The 19303-nt window shown below is 36.4% G+C and overlaps 2 protein-coding genes across 3 annotated transcripts; one reads left to right on the forward strand and one right to left on the reverse strand.

Moving 5' to 3' along the window:
• Positions 1-106: 106 nt before the first annotated feature.
• Positions 107-8623, forward strand: RB195_008487 (uncharacterized protein; the record flags this gene model as incomplete). The annotated part of the gene is made up of 6 exons (XM_064195016.1): positions 107-209; positions 304-401; positions 2099-2278; positions 2358-2534; positions 8243-8378; positions 8475-8623. The coding sequence occupies 6 exons, from the start codon at positions 107-109 to the stop codon at positions 8621-8623; spliced, it is 843 nt and encodes a 280-aa protein (XP_064046161.1).
• A 1576-nt stretch (positions 8624-10199) lies between these two features.
• On the reverse strand, positions 10200-18964 carry RB195_008488 (uncharacterized protein; the record flags this gene model as incomplete). Of its 2 annotated transcripts, none has more annotated exons than XM_064195017.1 (11): positions 10200-10268; positions 10346-10414; positions 12343-12401; positions 13723-13851; positions 14857-14992; positions 15076-15194; positions 16002-16085; positions 16882-16952; positions 17678-17746; positions 18189-18334; positions 18893-18964. In XM_064195017.1, the coding sequence occupies 11 exons, from the start codon at positions 18962-18964 to the stop codon at positions 10200-10202; spliced, it is 1023 nt and encodes a 340-aa protein (XP_064046162.1). The 2 variants fall into 2 exon arrangements, with proteins under 2 accessions (XP_064046162.1, XP_064046163.1); XM_064195018.1 differs by having other exon boundaries at positions 18893-18958.
• Between the last annotated feature and the right edge of the window lie 339 nt (positions 18965-19303).

Consider the following 19303-nt stretch of genomic DNA (forward strand, 5'->3'; position numbering starts at 1 on the left):
CTCATTCTCTCTATCGCTCGCTTATCACACTCGCCTTTCTTTCGAGCCATTCACTGATGAAATTCTGATTTGATTTGACTTAGCGTTTTTTTCAGATTGTTTCAAAATGGGAAGCGATAGCTCAAAATTACGCTCCTCGTCAAGCACACATGAAAATTTGCCCTCAATTAAATTACCTGCATCGGCTAGTTACTACGAAGGAATGTATAGTAAGTTTCGTTGCGGGACCCGCGTTTCTATGCTGAGCATCGTATTGTTCAGCGCATAATTCTATAACACGGGACGGAAACGAGTTGATTTCAGGAAATTGTGATGCCGTAAGTCGATCACGTAACGGCAGCACATGTAGCCGTAACGGCCAAAAGCATCCGTTATCCTTGAAAATGCGACGATTAATCTCAGTAAGTGGTGTGGAAATAATCGGTTTTTTGGGATTTTTTTGAATTTTTACTTCTTTCTTTTTCTAACACTTTATTTAATTTTTTGAATCAAGAAAGAGGGAAAAAAGAGGTCGGAATTTATTCTATGAGAATAGCAATCAACTACGGTTCTGGGGAACCAGGAAAAAAAGTAATCTTTTGAGTATTACAAATGTTCAACTGTCTTTGAATGTCTTGAAATAAAAATAGGATAAAAGTTCAAAAAATAAAATAAAATAGAAATAGGTAAAGTAAATAATTCACTAACTAATTCCTTCTATCCAAACACTTGTTTTTATTTTTGTTTAATTTTTCGCATGTTGAAATGTAGTTTTTTCGATTGATTTTCTTGGCTGTTGTTCAATAAAGACGATCAATCAATACCTATTTTGGCTACAGCTCAAGTAATCTTATGGTTTTCCCAACCGTGCCCCTGCGTGGATTACGACAAACTTTCTTTCCTACGCAGTCGCATCGCGGTCCGCTGTCCACGGCTTTGTTTTTGTTGTCGATGAGACGAGAAAATACGCTACTGCGACGGGGAATTTAAAGAGATTACATTGTTGTTTTCAAAGTCTGAAAATAAATACGAACGTTGTTGATACGCACCCACCTCTACTACTACTACTACTATCCATCCATACGATGCATGAAAACAGCTTAAGGGAGAGCCTATGCGTGGATTCCTTCAATAAATCAAATCTCAAGAGCTTTGCTTACTGTAACTCACTGTAGTGGTAGAAATTCTGAAAAAATATGAATTATGTAGCTTACAATAATGGAAAAAATTATAATAATAATCAATATAATATAATAGTGAAAAATTATTGTAATAATAAAAATCCTATGGTGACACCTTTCCATTGTGATCTCACATCTCACATGCTTATCGAATAATTTCTCACTTTTTTCGTTAGGAGGATATTCTCTGGAATTGTGCTTGAAGAATTTTATTGATTATCCTTGTACGAATAAGAATAACTAAATAAAATAAAAGTGAAATAAAAGTAAAATAAAAGTTTAAAAGATAAAATAAAATAGGAATAGGTAAAGTAAATAATTCGCCTATTTTTTCCATCCAAACATTTGTTTTTTTTTGTTTAATCTTTGGCAATTAGCCGGTTAAAAAATAGAAACGAAAAATATTTTAGTACATTATTCATTATCGAATAGCATTCGCGGGGAAAACGAATCATTGCGGTAATCCCGCAGCTCTTTCGTTTTGTTCCATTCTGCGGGCGATAGATATAGAATAAATTTTACGAGAAAAAAAGTGAAAAAATAGAATTAATAATAATATATATATAAACGAATGAAGTCGGGAGAAAAGATCGTGCTGGCCATGCTGCAAAACTGTTCTCTTTGCTATTCTGCGGAACTCCCGCAACTCAATTCACTGACTTTCTCAATCGTTGTTTTGTTTTGTCAAAAATCATGTAAATAAATTAAAATTAAAATTAACTTCAAATAATTGGCAAACTTAACATACTTGAAGTTAATTCTTTTCTAAAATTACCGTTTTGCGTTAGGCGGTCACCTAAGCAACGCAGTTCTACAATATTAAATATTTAACTGGGATAGCTTCAGATGAAAAAAAGAGAAATGATTTAAAATTGTAAAAGTTAGAAAAAAAAAGAGTTGAACATCCTAAAGAAACCATCCTAATACTGTTTTTTCAGAGTTGTTTCTCGAATCCGCATGAGATGCTCGGGAAACGAATTATGAAACGTGCATGTGATTTAAAGGATGAATTTGCCACCTTCTATACCTCATTGGAATTAGAACAACGTGAAGAATTGGAGGAAAATATTAAAATATTGCTCAAAAAAGTCGTCACAAATATTGATTTTGTCGATGAAGTGAGTAAATTTTCTAGTTTTTCTTTTTTCCACCCTGGATTTTTCCTATGATCCGTTTATACTTATGCTGACTGTGTAGGTTACGCGATTATCGGAAGAGTTCGGTCAACGTTTTGTCGAACTGCGATCGCTCGGCTTTCGAGCGGATTATTTTGCAATTTTGGCGGATGCGACGATCAAAGAATGTACGCATCTGGATTCGGCTGTTCACAAGGCTCATACCACCACACAAGCATTCTCGCAATTTGGTGCTTTGGTGAGTTGCAATCAGCTTGAAATTTTTTTTGAATTCATTATAATTAATTAAAGAGGCGGGCGTAGCGCAGTCGTTAGGAGGTTCCAATCCGCCCTAGTGCTCACCAAGGCGTTCATCCTTCCGAGTTCCACAAATTGAAGCTAGACTTGTCTGGGAGGATAAAAACACTCACGTGACACATCGGCTAGCCCCCGAAGTTATTTTATAGCCCATAGTCCTTGCTCATAAATCACAAACCATTCCGGATTGAAGATGAACGCGGTGGCGCATCCCAAGCAGACTGATTAATGCCAGACGCATCAATCAGTCTGCTTTAGTTAACTTTAGTCTTTTCTTCTGTCCTTTTTTTTACTTCTGAAAATTAAAATTGGACTTAAAATTAAATTGAGTTTGAAAATTAATTAATAATTAATTTTGAGTTCTTTTTTGAAATCGTTCTTTTGAGCATCCGGTAATCTCCAAGAAAATTCTAGTTACTGTCTCGAGAGAGGTATAATCGCAAAATTTCTGGAAAAGGTTAGATTTTTTTAAAATATAATCATGTTCGATTTCTAGAATTTTCTTGTATTTTTAGAAAGGTATAATTGATTTTTCACATTTTTCAAATAATTTTTCAAAATTTAATACTCCTAAAAAAAGGTCATGAATGAAGGAAAATGTCAGTGCCGAAGATTTTAAAAACAGTAAACATTTTTATAAATAAATACACATTTACAATAAATATAGATATAGCAATACAGATTACTCTGTAGAACTAGGGGAACAACCGATTGACATAAGCTAGAATTTGCTGTTTCATTCAGTGTATACATATATTCTGCCGCTAGTAGCGGCGATCATACATGGCTAAAACAAGCGTCGATTATCCGTTTTTCTGCGCAGGAGCCAAGATGTCGGGGTGAATTAAAAGAACAATGTTATTATCGTTAAGAAGAAAATATTAATTTTTAAATCCGTGAAAAGGCGGAATTATTACTCTAAACTGAAACTTACGAATAAATTATTTACAAATTAAATTATAATTAGCTCTCAACTTACGAATAAATTATTCCAAATTTGAAATCAATTAGAAAAATCATTAATTTAACCATGAGGGCATGAATAAGTCGATAAGTTAATAAATAAACAAATAAATAAATAATTTGCTGCTCATGCGGCTGAATGTATATTTCTATGTGTCGTATTGTCGTCTGTACGTTACACGTCAATAATTAATTCAAGAAATATTAATGATCAGAGTAGTATGACCCTTATTATTGTTGTTTATTATTATTATTATTGTTATTATTATTATTACAAACAATATAAGTATTTGAAGAACTATTTAGTATTAGTATAAATACTATGATGTAATGGGTCAATAATTCATAAGGTCATGTGAAAAATGTAAATGTTCATCAATAAGCAGCAGTTTCCTCGCCGATACGGCGGTTTCCTGAGATTTTTTACGGATTTTGACAGATTGATCTAAACTCGAAGAAATAACAATTACATATATTCCAACTATAATTTTTACATTTAAAACTTAAAACTATTTTCTAACTTGAACTCGAGACTTCTAACTTTTAAACTTTTATTGTGTACTACTATAAACTGTTTTTTTTGCCTTTTTGTGTCCAGTGGACGAATATTTTTGAAAGAAAAAATGAAAACATTTAAACAAAATAAAAAATATTTGTCCGCTACTTGTGTATACTCGGATTGTTGCACGTGAAAACTCGTCCATTCGTCCATAGCAAACCTTTATAGACCATTTCGCGGTGGATACAATCTCTTGTACCGTACCATCTGCAAAAAACACGCAATGAATACTACCGTAAAAAGAAGGGGAAGCACCCTGATAATAACCACAATTTTTCGCATTTTCAGCAAATCATGTAGGCAATTTTTTTTCGTTCGTGCACCAGTCAATCATGTCAAGTTTGAAAAAAATTACGTCCCATGATGTTGGAGAGACGTGAAGAATTGATGTGGGGATGATGGTGTGGAGGGAAGCGAGGAGGCGGAGGAGGAGTTGAAGGGAGAAGGTCATGGGATTAGAACTTCCCCAGAGAATAATGACGCCGTATTTGAACAATTTCTCCTTTTGGTTTTTTTTTTCTCCTTTCTCGCTATTTCTTCAGCCCCACTCACCAACAAACACAAGTAGAACAGTGCAAAACTGGCAAAACACACGAAACATAAGAATCCACAGAGAATTTTGGTGGGAAGAGAAGTGAATATGTTGTGATACGGTAATTCCGGTGATGTACTTTACCACTAATCCGATATAAAGGTTTGCTATGGACAAAAGGACGAGTTTTCATGTGCAGCAATCCGAGTATAAATCAGTAGCGGACAAATATTTTTCATTTCAGTTGCTTTTGTTGTTTCAGTTGCTTATTTCTGGACAAGAAGTCAAAAAAGGTAGAATTTTTTGCGAAATCAATATGTTCACCTTTACTGTACACTGCAATCCGTTTAAATCTTTAAACATGAGAGGGACACAAGCAAGAGAAAAATCCAAATGAGCGACTTTTTCGTGGTTCTTATTTTTAACTGTTAATGGGGTACGCAAAAAAATATTATATAGGAAATATTATATGGGAAAAATATGATATGGAAAAATTAGATGGAAAAATATTATATAGGGAAATATTGTGCTATATTATTTTAAAAAATATTATATAGGGAATATTAAATCGAACATCCAGTTTCCTAGTAATGTCTTTCTTTCAATTTTATCTTTGAAAGAAAAAAAAACCTCGAAGAACTCATCTATTAGACTATTCGTATAGATTTAAAGTAATAGATTTTAAGTACCATTTTACTGTACTAAATGAAAATTGCTTTTTTTTACGACTTTTCTGTTCTATTTTCTTTTGCAAAATTTTAGTACAATTGAGAAAGGTGCATATTACACACTGCATTATTGTGTTGCACATTTATGAGTCCATAAAAACAATAATATCTCAAAAAATGCTGGATATTTCAATATCCAAGAAAAAGAAAAATAATGAGAAATTGAATATATACACACGCATATATTGCATGTACAATATTTCAGACTAGTTAGAAAAAAATTCGTTCAATCGCTCTGCAAAAATCTCTACAAAAATTTCTCTGCAATTTCTTTTCTTCTGATCTCATTCTGTCTTCTTCGGTGGACCCCCGCACCAACTCCGAACAGGTCAACGAAATGATAATGCTGAGTTCTACAGTCCTTAGAGAAATGTAGGGAAAAATCGGAGAAATACAATAGAAGTGCATTATCTGTGGAATGATCCGGCAAATCTAGTGGACTGATGTAATAATAAGCACAAATAAACTAAATGAAGTAATATAAGCATAGTAATAAACACAAATAAACATAAATAGTCCAGCAAAGTGACGAAAATTTTTTATTTATTTATGTTTTTTTTATTTTTAAATTATTTTTTTTGAAAGGAGGATTGACATCGAGTTTTCATCTTGTGTAATTTTTAAGACTGAAATGAAATTCTGCGGGGGAATGTGTCTTGATGTTCGAAATCCTCGAAAATTTACCTTTTGGTCTTTCCATTAGTTGGTCTTGGATCGTTTTTCCCAATTCTACGTCATCCTAACATTTAATACTTGATATTTCTTCTTTTCTTCTTTTTTGTTTTGAATTCAATGACATGCTATGAAGACTGATGTGAATTTTTATAAAAATTCCTGAACCCATAGAAATTATCTAAAAATCGCCAATAATTAGAAAAAATAATTATTGACTGATACTATGAGTTCCAAGAATTTCCAGAAAATCCAATTTCTTTCTTTCACATGGGGGAACAGCTGCACACATAGTTCTTGCAGATTTTCCTTGCCCCTTAAAGGGTAATCTAATAATTTCGTGCATGGATTAATTCTATACTCCGTCTATATTTCCTCATAGATTCTTTTTTTCCCGCCATCGTTCCGAAAATACATACGTTATTATTGGACTCATTATATCACATACGTGTCGCATTCGGCTGGAAATGTACGTCATCGCCTGAGAGAATCTCGTGAAAAACCATTTTCTTCCCGTCGTTGGTCGTGAAATATTTATTCGGTCGTATACGTAAGCATCGAGGAGAAAAAAACACCTTCATGTATTTATGTATGCACATCGAATGACGTAGGGACAGCGTAAGCGTTCAAATATTCATTCGCATTCAAATCTCAGAGAGGAACAAAAAAAAAAGATTCTTGAAAGATAAATTTGAATTTTTTTTTCCTTTGGTTGCCTTGGTTTTTTCTCCGCCACTGACCACGTAACCAGTTTGCACTTTCTATGCTCACTTCTGTTTTTTTTTTTTCGTAGGGAAATTTATGCCACGAACAGAAGACAAATATTGAACGTTCACGTGTTATCCTGTTGGGATTTTGAGAAAAAAACAAAAGCAAAAGAAAATCACTCAAAAACGTCATTTTAGCTTGTGAAGTTTGTTCGCCAAGTTCTTTGGTGGGTCCTGAGAAGATGCTAATGTTCGTGAACACCGTGAAATTCGATAGTTATTTGTGTTTATCGATGCGGTGAGGAAGTGTCATGTGGTGAAAAGTAAAATAGTATAAATACAAAAAATAATAAAGGTTCATAAATAAAATGTATGTGAAATATACTTGTAAATAAAATAAATAAAAGTACGAACACCAAAAAAGCAAGTAGAAAAATAAAAACAAATAAAATATTTTAGAAATGTTGGATAAATAAAGTAATAAAGAATAAAGTGTCAGGAGTAAATCAATCAGCTTGGGACGGATTTGAAAAAAAAAACGCCATGGATTTAAAAATGCTGAATATGAAAATATAAATAAAAATATAAAATAAAAGTAATGTAGTCAATAGAGTTTAGAATTTAACTATAATAATACGGTTGTATGCGGTAATATAATTTATTTTAAAGTTTTTATTTGTTTTAAAGTTAAAGTAAAGAAAAAGTGGAAAAAAACATGAAGGAACTTTTATTGAACTGTTTTCCTTTTTATTTTAATTTTTACTCAGAAGATAAATTCGATGACTACGTATTACTCCCATGAATCACGCGTGATTCAAATCATGAAAATCCCAAGAAATTTCCGGAGTCGCTAAGAACCAAAATTTTCCCATGTCTACATCTTATACGATATTTTTGCTTCCAAAAGTGCGTTAGTAATCGATTAAGGAGCGTATAAAAAAAATAAGCGTTGCGCGACAAATTTCCCATGAAAGTTGCATGAATTTCACGTGAACTTATGCACTTTTATTCTCAAAAATTTACATACATCTACGATTGGATGCTTCATAAGTGCATATATCACAGTTAAGGGGATTTATTATTTTTATTTTAGTATTGTTTATATTTTTATACATTTATTTTATTTTTTGTTTGTTTTTCTATATACTTATTCATTAACAGTTACTCTTATAGCCTTTCATTTAACTAATGCTCATTTGAAATTTTATTTTAAAAATAATAAGTAAATCAGATGCTATAAACCATTGCACTTATGTTTCTGTGGACCTCGGGGATGCGTGTTTGACCGAAAAACGACGAATATCAGGGAAAATGCGCTCTGATCAGTGAAAGCATGCGAATTGCAGCGGAAGCGTCGCGGCTGCGTCACGGCCGCCAGCGTAAACATATGTGCTCGCGAAGTTATATGAGCAAATGTTATATATGCATACAATTGCTTAAATAAATATAACTGAAGAAAAATAATCCAATAAATGTGTTGTGTTATAGGTTTTCTCCTCCGTAAGGGACGGTTTCTACACGGAAATTCGCCGAATACGACGAGCATCGAACTCGTTTTCAATTGGTTCAAACAGTAGCACTAGAAGGAAGAACTTATCCGATGGGGATGGAGTTCGTAGCAGAGGTACGTTTCTTAGTTGTTCTCTTTTTTTTTCGTTGAAATAAAATTAGCTTTGAACAAAACAAAAAGAGAGGATATTATCTGAATACTTTAATTTAGGTGGATCACCCCGAACGTCATTTTCACGTTCCGGAACGCCAAGATCTGGATCACCGGAATCCGCCGAGGAGAATCCCTTCGAAGAGTACGGTCATGATATTTTCCTGAAGCCACCAACGAGAAATATGCTCACTGCACGATCCTACTAGTAGGGAAACGTTTGATCCCTTTGCTTCATTCAGCGTGACGGATGCTTTCGTGGATTGTAGCCAAAATGGTGCTCGATTTTGAAGCGAATAATTGAAATTTTCCAGAAAAAAAATTGGTTGAAATTATTTCAAAACAAAAAAAGAAACGTTTGTAAAGTAGAGAATGATATAGTGAAATCGATTACCTGGACTTATGTTTCGTTCGCAGCGAAATTCGGAAGCGACACGCTTTTGTCCTGTATTTATTTTTTGTTTGTTCGCTTGTTTGTTTGTTTGTTTTCTTCAACAATTACTAAATAATGCACTGTGGCTCACAGTTGTCCTCATATACATAATACTGAAATATGTATAGTGCAACTTTCCGTTCTTAATTATTATGCCAATATCCAACGGAAAAAAAATCGATTCAGTTATGAAATTAATTTTTTCATATCAACCTGGAAATATCAACGCTTTTTTTTCTTTGTCCTTAGTTTTATCCATGTATCATGTAGATAGATAACACACAATCAATTCACATTTTTGTGTGGGTCCCAAAACGAAATATTATTGTTGCCTTCTCGTATCACTGGTGAGGGTAATGGAATCTGTATATTGATTGTTTTCTTAAACTTATATCTATTGATCGAACACGTCTAATTCGTCCCGTCTAGTTGTCGATTTTGAATCGAATCCTGATCCTGTTTGGAGGGGGGCCGATCATCTCCCATATTCTTTCGTTCTTTTTTTTTTGTCATTGTTGCTTGTACATATTTTTACGTGATTGAATAAATTTTGTCTTGGAGTTTTCGGATTTTTCTTTCGTGGATCCCGGCACTTCGGTAACATTTACCCTAGAAATAATGTCAAGTAAAAATAATGATTGTCTTTCGTTGAAAAAAAAATTGCCGAACAGTAGTTCTTTTGTTCACCAATCGGACCGCGACGCGTCCGCCGCAATTCATGCGCGCTCCCTACTTGACTCGCACTCTCTACTTGATTCTTCACACTTCCTCTCCTTAAAATCCTTTTTGAACTGAACACACGGACGTCGAGGCCACTCAAGCAAACATAAGTGCCCGCGTTTATAGTCACTTTTAAGAAAAAAAGATTATCCTGAAACACTGAACATTTTTTCCAGAAGAGCTGAGGATTTAGTGACAAAAGTATACGCTTTGTCGCTGATCCCCATGTCTATTCACATACTTATTGTCTTCGAAAGTTGAGAAAAATGGGTCCAGTTGAGTGGTGATAATCGTGATTGGTTATGTTTACCAGCTCAACCGCGACGCATGCGCCGCAATTTGTGTGCCTCCTCTGTTTCACACTGGTATTTATGTACGCTTTGCGTAAGTTACTCCCAAATATTTTGCGAATTTCCAATTCAAGGAACCTAGTGGCAAGCTTTATGTGATTAATTTTCAAAAAAAAAAACAGACGAGAACTAGTCCCTGTGTTCTCGAAACATTAAACAAAAAACAAAAAATTTATTCATATCAAAAAAGTGCAAAAATTAACCGTTGTGCTTCTATAAACTATGCAACAGTTCTCTTGTAGCCATCAAATCTTTGATTTATATAATTCATTCAATTTTCATTTATTCGAATTGAAGGCTCGTCTCGTTGATATGGAGTCCGGTATATTCGAATTGCGACAAAGTAAGAATCTGTAACGAATGTTTTTATGGAGATAAACCGTGAACTGTAAAAGATTTGTTCATTTTCTCTAGTAATTAACACTTACATAGTTATTAGTGCCTTGAACGTGCCTTAGTTTCCAAAATTCGAAGTGTCGCTTAAATTTAGATGTGATCTAAAAGTTGCATAGTCCTTAAATGAGTTCTGATATACTTACTAGGTTAATTTTGAGCGTTTCACCGCTTTTTTTTTTCAAAATGATGCCGAAGTTTGTACATGAGTGCGATAATTTATTAGACAAATGAGGTAAACTCTTTAAATTATATTTTTGGAAAGATTTCAGGAAGAGATGAATGATATTCTGAGGATTTCAGAACGTCTAACATACTGACGACAATACGACAAATGGAAATATCATATAAATACAGCCGCATTAGCAGCAAGTTATTTATTTATTTGTTTATTTGTCAACTTATTGACTTATTCATGCCCTCAGGGTACTCCGCTATATTGAATAGAATACGTCAGAATCGTATGGGGACGCGTACACATGTCTGACTGTTACTTGCTCCTGGTGGCCCTGATTTCATTAAAGGCATCAATCACCCCACGAATCTGAGGTGGTACGGATTTCAGGTGAAGTATTCGAATGCGGGATCGTAGATTATGGAGAGAAGGGTGATTCCGTCCATTTCTCCCTGTATCAGTGGGAACGGGCGACCGCGGGAATGCTGTTTGTTATGACGGCTTATGTTGTTGCAACGTTTGCTCTCCGCGCAATCCCACCCCGCCTGCAATTCGTCGCAAACCCATTCGGAGGAATCGCAGGCAGGGGTGGCGCAAGGGTGGCACGCTGCAATTGAGGACGTCGTAAGAAAAAGCCTTAAGGGGTTGTCCGTTCCCACTGATACAGGGAGAAATGGCCGGCCTCAGATTCGTGGGGTGATGCCTTTAAACGCAATCAGACATCCGAGTAGAGAAGTAAGAAGCAGGGAAGACGAGCCATGGAGTTCAACATCAGCCGAAGCTCGACATGGCAGGAGCGAGAGACGATGAATGCAGAAAGAAGTTCCTCCGACGAGTGTCGAATATTGGATTACGCATCAAGAAGCCAGCAAATGACGTTGACTTCCAATTGAAAGAGAAGCAAAGAGAACGCTCCTGCAGGAAGAAGTTCGCCTTTGCATCTGCGGGGACAAGATTCACGTACAAATCTGAATTTGTAGTCCACACTACTGGTGATTTCAGCCAGGATACGCGTCTGAGCTGAGACGTGATCGTGAGAACGAATGGACGTCAAGAGCGAAGGAGTTGGAAAAGGAATGAGAGGACAGAAACCCGAGAAAGACAGAAACCCGAGCGTATACTCTGCCAAGGCAGTATAGCGGCAAGATGAAGAGCTGTTCGCTTGTCCTTAAAACTGCCAACGGAATCGCTGTCCGGAGGCGACCTTGCCCATCTGGAGGGAACATTTCAACACCTTGCTGAACCGGCAAGCACCGTCAGTCTCTGAATTCGTGCAAGCCCAACCTCCCATGTACACCAAGGTGGCCAGCGAAGAATCACCGAAAAATCATGCCATTTGAAACAGTACAGCCCCTGAGTGGTAGTGTGCGAGATAAAAGATAAAGTTAAAAGGATAAAGTTTCTGGCGTTGATCAATCCGCTTGGGACCTGCGCCACCACGTTCACTTCAATTCAGAATCGTTTGAGGTTCACGAACGTGTATCTGGCCTATACACTTGCGGTGGCTAGCCGATGTGTCAAGTCAGTGGTTTTATCCTCCCAGACAAGTCTGGTACCAATTTATCGATCCCGGAGGGATGAAAGGCTTCGTGAGCACTAGGGCGGATTCGAACCTCCGATCGACCGTGCAGGAAGCGGAACCCCTAACCGCTACACCACACCCGTCCCAGGTATTAAAAAAATTACTCTTTTGTCTTATATGTGAACGGAATTTGAAAAACTTTTGATGTCAATGTGTTAAAATTGGTAAATTATTCGATGAACCGACGACAAGTGAAAGTGAGTTTAGCTGAAAAATAAAAAACCGCCGAAAATAGAAGGCCGACAGAAAAATCATATCAACAAAGAGATACTTGCCTTTTCCAATACTTCTTTTCTAGAATCACCACGAGGTAGTATATTGACGACAAGTACACCTAAAAAAATAATTGTTTGGAAATAATTATGCAAATCACTACACTACTAATGCTACTTATGCTCATCTCTTTGCTTTTTTTCACAGATATCCACAGGTAGATCATGGATCTGTTCAGAAGCTTTAAGTCCTATTACTATTAGTCCTATTAGTACTGTTTTTCTTTTGGTTGAATGGAACGTTAGATTTTAATAAAACAAATTATATCATATAGAGAATGTTGATTCGTTGCGAAACGGTCTGCTCTGGGTGAAATTCCAGAAATTTTTCCATGAATTCCGGGGGAATTCGGATAGATTTACAGGAATCACGATGTGAGCTGCAGATTTCTTGAAACCAGCGATTTTCGGATACATTCACCTACATCGCCTCCTAAACCGGTGCACTTTTAAAATTCCGCTGGATTTTGGATAAAATACGTATAAATCAGCATTAAATCCGTGTGTTTTCATCTTAGTGGAATTTTTGAATAGAGTCCCAGTAATTGTTGTTCGTGTCGAAGTATGTATGACATATATTGCATCAGCCGGCGCTTTTGCCCGTATTTATCCTAATTTTCCGTGTAGAAGAGACCGGTCTCATACACGGAATGCTCTTATATGAAAAAAAAAACTATCTTAATTTTCCAAGTTTTCACAGATAAAAATGAAAAGAAACATAAACAACTACAAGAAAACTTTATGACTCTTCATGGAAAAAGATCGCTAAAATCTCTAACTCCACGAAGAAATCGCTTTTTTTCATATTAAAAGCTTCAAAGGTCTTCCTGGCGAGACCAGGCCCTCTAATAACCTCGGAGACTTCATATACGGGGAAAATTACGGCACTATAATACCATAACATTTTACATTGTGTATAAACTCATAAGTTTTTCCGATGTTATAATTTTCGTGCAAAAAGTGGAAATAATGTGTGAAGCGTTAACCGGATTGATCCTATTTTTGATCACTAATCGATGTGGTGGGGCGATCGTTGACAGCAACAGTAGAGATTGAGGAAATATGCCTCCATGTATGTAGTTCCGACGACTTTTTCCTCCCACTTCTTCATTTCCCGCCTGTTTTTCGATTATTCTACATACATTTGACAAATTCCGCTTTTTTCCTGCCAAATTCACCTACAATCCATTGCGATATCTAATCGATATTCGTCGATTTGATGTTTCACAAGAATACATTATTGATCGATATGTTTATATTGATGCGTGATGATGATGCGAGATGAATGTGTATGATTTGCAATCAATAATGATGGAATTGGGTATTAATAGCCGAGAAAGAAAATTATTTAAGAAAAGATTCTTATTTGTAAAAAAAAATTACCTTTTTTTTCAAGTAGCTTCGCCATAGCCGCTATGATTTCTTTGCTGAGAAACGGTGAGTTAGGACATATCAGATGGTTGCTTGTTTTTGCAAAACACGCGTCCAGAAATATGTAGTCGAATCGACGACCTAAATAGATGAATAAAAATAAACAAATAAATGTATAACTAAATATAAAAATAAATAAATAACATATAGTTTAAAAAAAGAAAACTCGTTAATTTTCGTTAACCTTTTGACTTTTTTTTGATCGTGTGGGAAAAATACGGCTCACCGGTGAACCGCGCACATGTCAACGATTATTTTTCATGAGTTCTTGATTTTTCTAGAAGTTTGTTGCATTTGATGGTTTAATTATTATTCTTTTTTATTTTCTTGTTTAAATATAGCTGCTGATGATGGATCGCTGCCAGCTACAGCTAAAAAAGCGCCTCCTTGTCGATCGGATGAGGACCGTATCCTTGCGAATTTCTCCGTGGACCATATTCAGAAATTTTACAAAGCTTCAAAAATCCTTTCGCTTGTCTACATATCTCTAAGAACTGTAGAACTCAGCATTATCGTTTCGTTGACCTGTTCGGAGCTGGTGCGGGGTCCACCGGAGAAGACAGAATGAGATCAAAATGATCGGCATAGTGAGTGAATTTTGGCAGAATTCCCCTCAGATCTTTACAGGATGGTCATTAAAAGAAGCTTATCATGAAATTCTTCGAAAATACTGAGATCTCTGCATGACCAGATAATAGATGGTCCCCAGAAATTTTGAAAAACGCGTGCGCGTTAACTCTGTGGGTTTTTTTTTCTCACCAACGATGCAACTAATTATGGGTGGTAAAATGCGGGCAGTCCGCAACGATTCCGCCGTTGTTTAGTACCTTCCATCGCTCATTTGAATTATAATGGTTGGCTCACAGTCGGTGATCCTTATCCTGCCAGACAAATCTGATGCCAATTTATCGACGTTGCAGGGAAGAAAGGCATGGTTAACTCTAGGGCGATTTCGAACCAACGATCATACAGTCACTTTTGAACCTCTAACCGATTGCACCATCCCTACTCCTATGCCCATTAAGAGAAGAGGAAAAATTCGAGAGATTTATCCAGATTTCAGTCTGGAAATTATTAGATTCAGACCTTTTCGAACACTTCTTTCAATGTACTCAATACCATCCATAAGGATTACTTCGTGCTGTTCATCGGTTTCTAAGCCGAACCATCGTCGAGCCATTTCTAATGTACGAGCGTTAATTTCCACAACAGTGATGCTCATCTGGAAGATGTTGTTTCTGATGAATCCACCAATTTTTTTTCCTTTAATCCGCTTCTTTTCAGTATATTTTCTATGTAGCTCACCTGTGGGAATTTATGGTGCATGTAACCGTTGAGAAAACCTCCACCAAGTCCAAGCGATAAGACTTTCGCTTTAGAATCTTCATCATCTTGTTTAAGAGCACCACAATCGTACAATACTTCTAAATCATTACTTGAATTTTTCTTCTCTTTTCGGAAAAAAGGGGAGCTCTTCGATTTTTCCCCCCTGCGCCTCCAGAAAGAAACAAGAAAAAAACGAGGGGTGCAAAAAGTTTCTCTTAATTTTATCTTACACCTAATTATTCTGTTCTTTTTTTTTATTGGCACATTTCCAATTACTTTATCAATTACCAATTACCCAATCACTGAGTTGGCGAATAATGAAACTTACGTGCATGCATATAAAGTATCGATTTACTTTACTGATCCAATCGATAACTGGATGAAAATATCTGCATTTCGACTAACTGTTTCATTTTGGTTAGAATTGACTCAACAACGACAATTCGTGCTTAGAATACACTGTATGGCTGGATTTTTCAGAGGAAAAAAAGAGAAAAAAAGCGAAAAAAAGGAAGAAAGGGAGTTCTTGAAAAAGTCAGACTCAGACACCGAAACCATTTTTAGTCAGGGTGAAAAAAGTCTGAATCTTCCAAATCAAATCATTCAGTGCCGCTATTCTGACTTTATTCAGGCGACAGCTCTAGAAGGAGGCCAATACCGGAGGTGTTTTGTAAGTTTTTGTTGTTTACGTGCTTTTGGAAGCCATATTGTATACAAAATTACTCTCTACATCCCAACATTTCTACTCGTTAACAACATATCCGAGTTTTTTCCAGATTTTTTTTACTTTGATTTTTTTTCTGAGTCCATAATTTGTACACGATTCATTTTCCATCTATTCCTTTCTATTATAATTTTCAAAATCAGTCTTTCTAGAATAAAATTCCAACTTTTAAAATACTTGCCGATCATTGAAGATGTTGCATCGCCGGTAACATCACCAAAATTAATCTCCCATTTACTGGTATCCGTGTGTCTCCTTGTACGCCCTGAAAAAAAAAAATCCCCCTCTCATTGACGCTTAATTAACCATTGATTGCAGTAATCGAGATTTTTTCCGAAAATTCAATAAGTATAATAATGACTATAAATTTTTTTTGATCTGTTCGCAACTTCTTTTCTTGAAGGCATCACCCCAAGGATCTGAGATGGCACGAATTTCAGGTGGAGTATTCGTATGCAGGATCGTAGATTATGGAGAGAAGGGTGATTCCGTCCATTTCTTCCTAAATGCCGTGAAAAACGGCCCGGATGGTACGGCTTCGGGCGTTCCGGCGCGCTATTTTTTACAACGAGTTCGATTGGAGCGCGCCAACCGTACGCCGCATCTCCCGGGCCGTTTTTTTACGGGAATTAGGAAGAAATGGACGGAATCACCCCTTTTCCTTAATCTACGGTCCCGTATACGAATACTCCACCGGAAATCCGTACCACCCCAGATTCGTGGGGTGATGCCTTTAATTAATACTTATTCTCTAAAAAAAAACTATTTAAATTGTCACTGACTTTATATTTTCGATGCGATTTTTTTCGATACGATAAATTCGACTTTTTTTATTTATGATTTTTTAACATATCCACTAACAAAGATGAATTGATCTCTTTTTTCTTCTTTTTTTTGGCACTCAACAAATCCATATTATTATATTATACTATTGTTATATTTTTAAATATCCCAATTTCTATAAGTAAAAGATCATTTGCATATGTATAATTGTTATTATTTTGTTACTTCTCTGCTACTTTTTTAAGATCAATCCAGTCAACAACAACAAAAAAACTTACTTTTCGGTAAACTAAGAGGGATTCTCGTCAAAATGAGAGTGTACTTTCTTGCTGCCCTCATAAAGTAGGTTCTAAAACATTATAATAACAATATAAATTAACAAAAAAAATTATCTCCAACCCCTTCTCCTCTATCAAAATCTCATCTCATATCATCTTCATCTATAAAAAATTATCTCTTCTTGAAACGTCAGCTTGAATTTAAAAAATGTATTTATTTTTGTTTTCTTGTTTTACAATGGGATATGCATGGCATCAAAAATCTCGGACCATTTTTAGAACTGTGATAAAAACGTGTTCGTCGAAACGTGCGGCTAATATTGAAGTTTCACCTCTCGTTGACATAACAAGAAAACATCGCTAGAAATTATATTGTCAACAGTTATTTTTTTTCAAATTTTCCATGTTTTATAACATTACAATAACATAGGTGAAAATTATATTGTCAACTAGATTGTCAGTTATTTTTTTTTCAAATTTTCCATGTTTTTTTTCATATTCCTTATACTACCGCTATAATCGCCATCGTTGATGACGACGATTAAATTTCGCAGTGCCGACTTGTATGGCGACAAATATTAGTGCTGAGCTGAGGAGAATCGCAGCGATCACCTTCGCAGCCATAACTGACTGCGATTCAGTTAGAAATCTATAAATGCGATCTGTTAGAAATGAAAATTAACGTCGTCATTTTTTTCTCCGATTTACACCTCCTTTTATGCTATTCTCTTCGTAATAGAGGTCAATTTTCGTTGATTTCGAACTTCTATGACAAATTATTGCTCGGTTTTCTTACCTATTTTTTCTTTTCACTAACTCATCTCTGACATCCATGCATGTGTCATGGCTGAGGCAAAATTCCTCTCTGGAAAAAAAAAACCCCATGAATCATTTAATTTGGTATCAACCCATCTAAAGGGTCAAAACGACATGAAGAATGTGCGGTGGAGCGTAGTGAAAGCGTCTTGCTGGGACCACCCATCGTTGCAGTTCTGCGACGATTTCGAATCCAACTGCCGTTTCGAGCGCGTACGTAAGCGCACCGCAACTACACTCGTGATTCATGTCGTTTTGACCCGATCACATTTCAAGGAGTCTAATCAGGGAAAGAAACCGATACGGATGGATTGAAGTGAGGGACGTTGAGCGTGGAGTAGGAAAGTGGGCGGTACCGATGAGCCAACAGCCAATAGAGGCCACCTCAAGAGACCACCCCTCTCCACACGCAACGCACCAACGTAACGCACTACAACAACAATCGAAATTTCTAGACGGAGAAGTCATTTTGTAAATTCTCTAAAATTTACAGAAATCTGCTTTTTCCATAAATAGAAACGATAAGTTTGATGAAATCTTCTTCACTGTATTCGTCTGTATACTGTAATTCTTTTTCTTCTTCCTCTTCTATGCTGTACTCGAAATCTTCGCTCCAAGCTAATATCGCTATATACACCTAAACTGTAGTTATTTGTCAAAAATCTCTCAAAAGTCGCTTATCACGAAGTTGACTATGCTAGGTCATTCCCATGCGAGGATAAGGTTACAGAGTAGAGTCCACTTTTTTAGGAGCAATCACACTTAAAATAACCTATTAATCTCCCTCAAAAACGGCGTGGGAGAGAACCTTGTTGACCGAATTTTCCTACGAGACACCAAGCAACGTCCTACACATGTGAACGCGCAGGCACACCCAGCGTATCTGTGAACGAGTAATCAAGGGCTGCCGATGGCGGCTATCCCACTCGCTGGCAGACGCGGCGAGCTTGCGCTCGCATGAGTGACACGCTGTTAAGTGCCTCGTAGGAAGAGTCGATCGGATTCCCACGCTTTGTTTCAGAAGAATTAGGGAGTATTCGGCGTGATCGCCGAGATACTCGTGGTCTACACCTCTGACCTTATCTTTTCGTGGGAAAATCCGAACATCGTCAACTTCTTGGTGTGGTGGCTTTAATCATGGATGGGTCAGACAACTTTAGCATAAATTAGAGATCATAAGGCTATGAATTCTCACCACGAATACTACGATAGCGCTGCAGCAGAGAGCGGAACGAATATGCCGACTTCGCTTAGCAAACATTCTCATTGAAATGGTGTGTCAGAGTAGAACACCTTCCCATATCCTTATCGCCTAACTCTATTCCACGTTATTTCTAGTAATTCATGTTATATTTGTAACCAATCTATAACTTCTTTCCGCACCAGACATTCAGAGTTCTTCTGGTGCTAGCATTCAAGGCGTCACCCCACGAATCTGTGGTGGTACGGGTTTCAAGCGGGTAATGTCTATACGGGGTCGTAGATTGTGGGGAAGAGGATGATTCCGTTTATTATCTCCCTGTATCAGTGTAAAGGGACAACCCCAGAACTATTTCTTACGACAGCTTCTGTTGTTTGTTGTTTGCGCAAACTTTGCGCCCCGCAC

This window comes from Necator americanus, chromosome III, assembly GCF_031761385.1.
Source record: "Necator americanus strain Aroian chromosome III, whole genome shotgun sequence".
In the NCBI taxonomy this organism is placed as follows: Eukaryota; Metazoa; Nematoda; class Chromadorea; order Rhabditida; family Ancylostomatidae; genus Necator; species Necator americanus.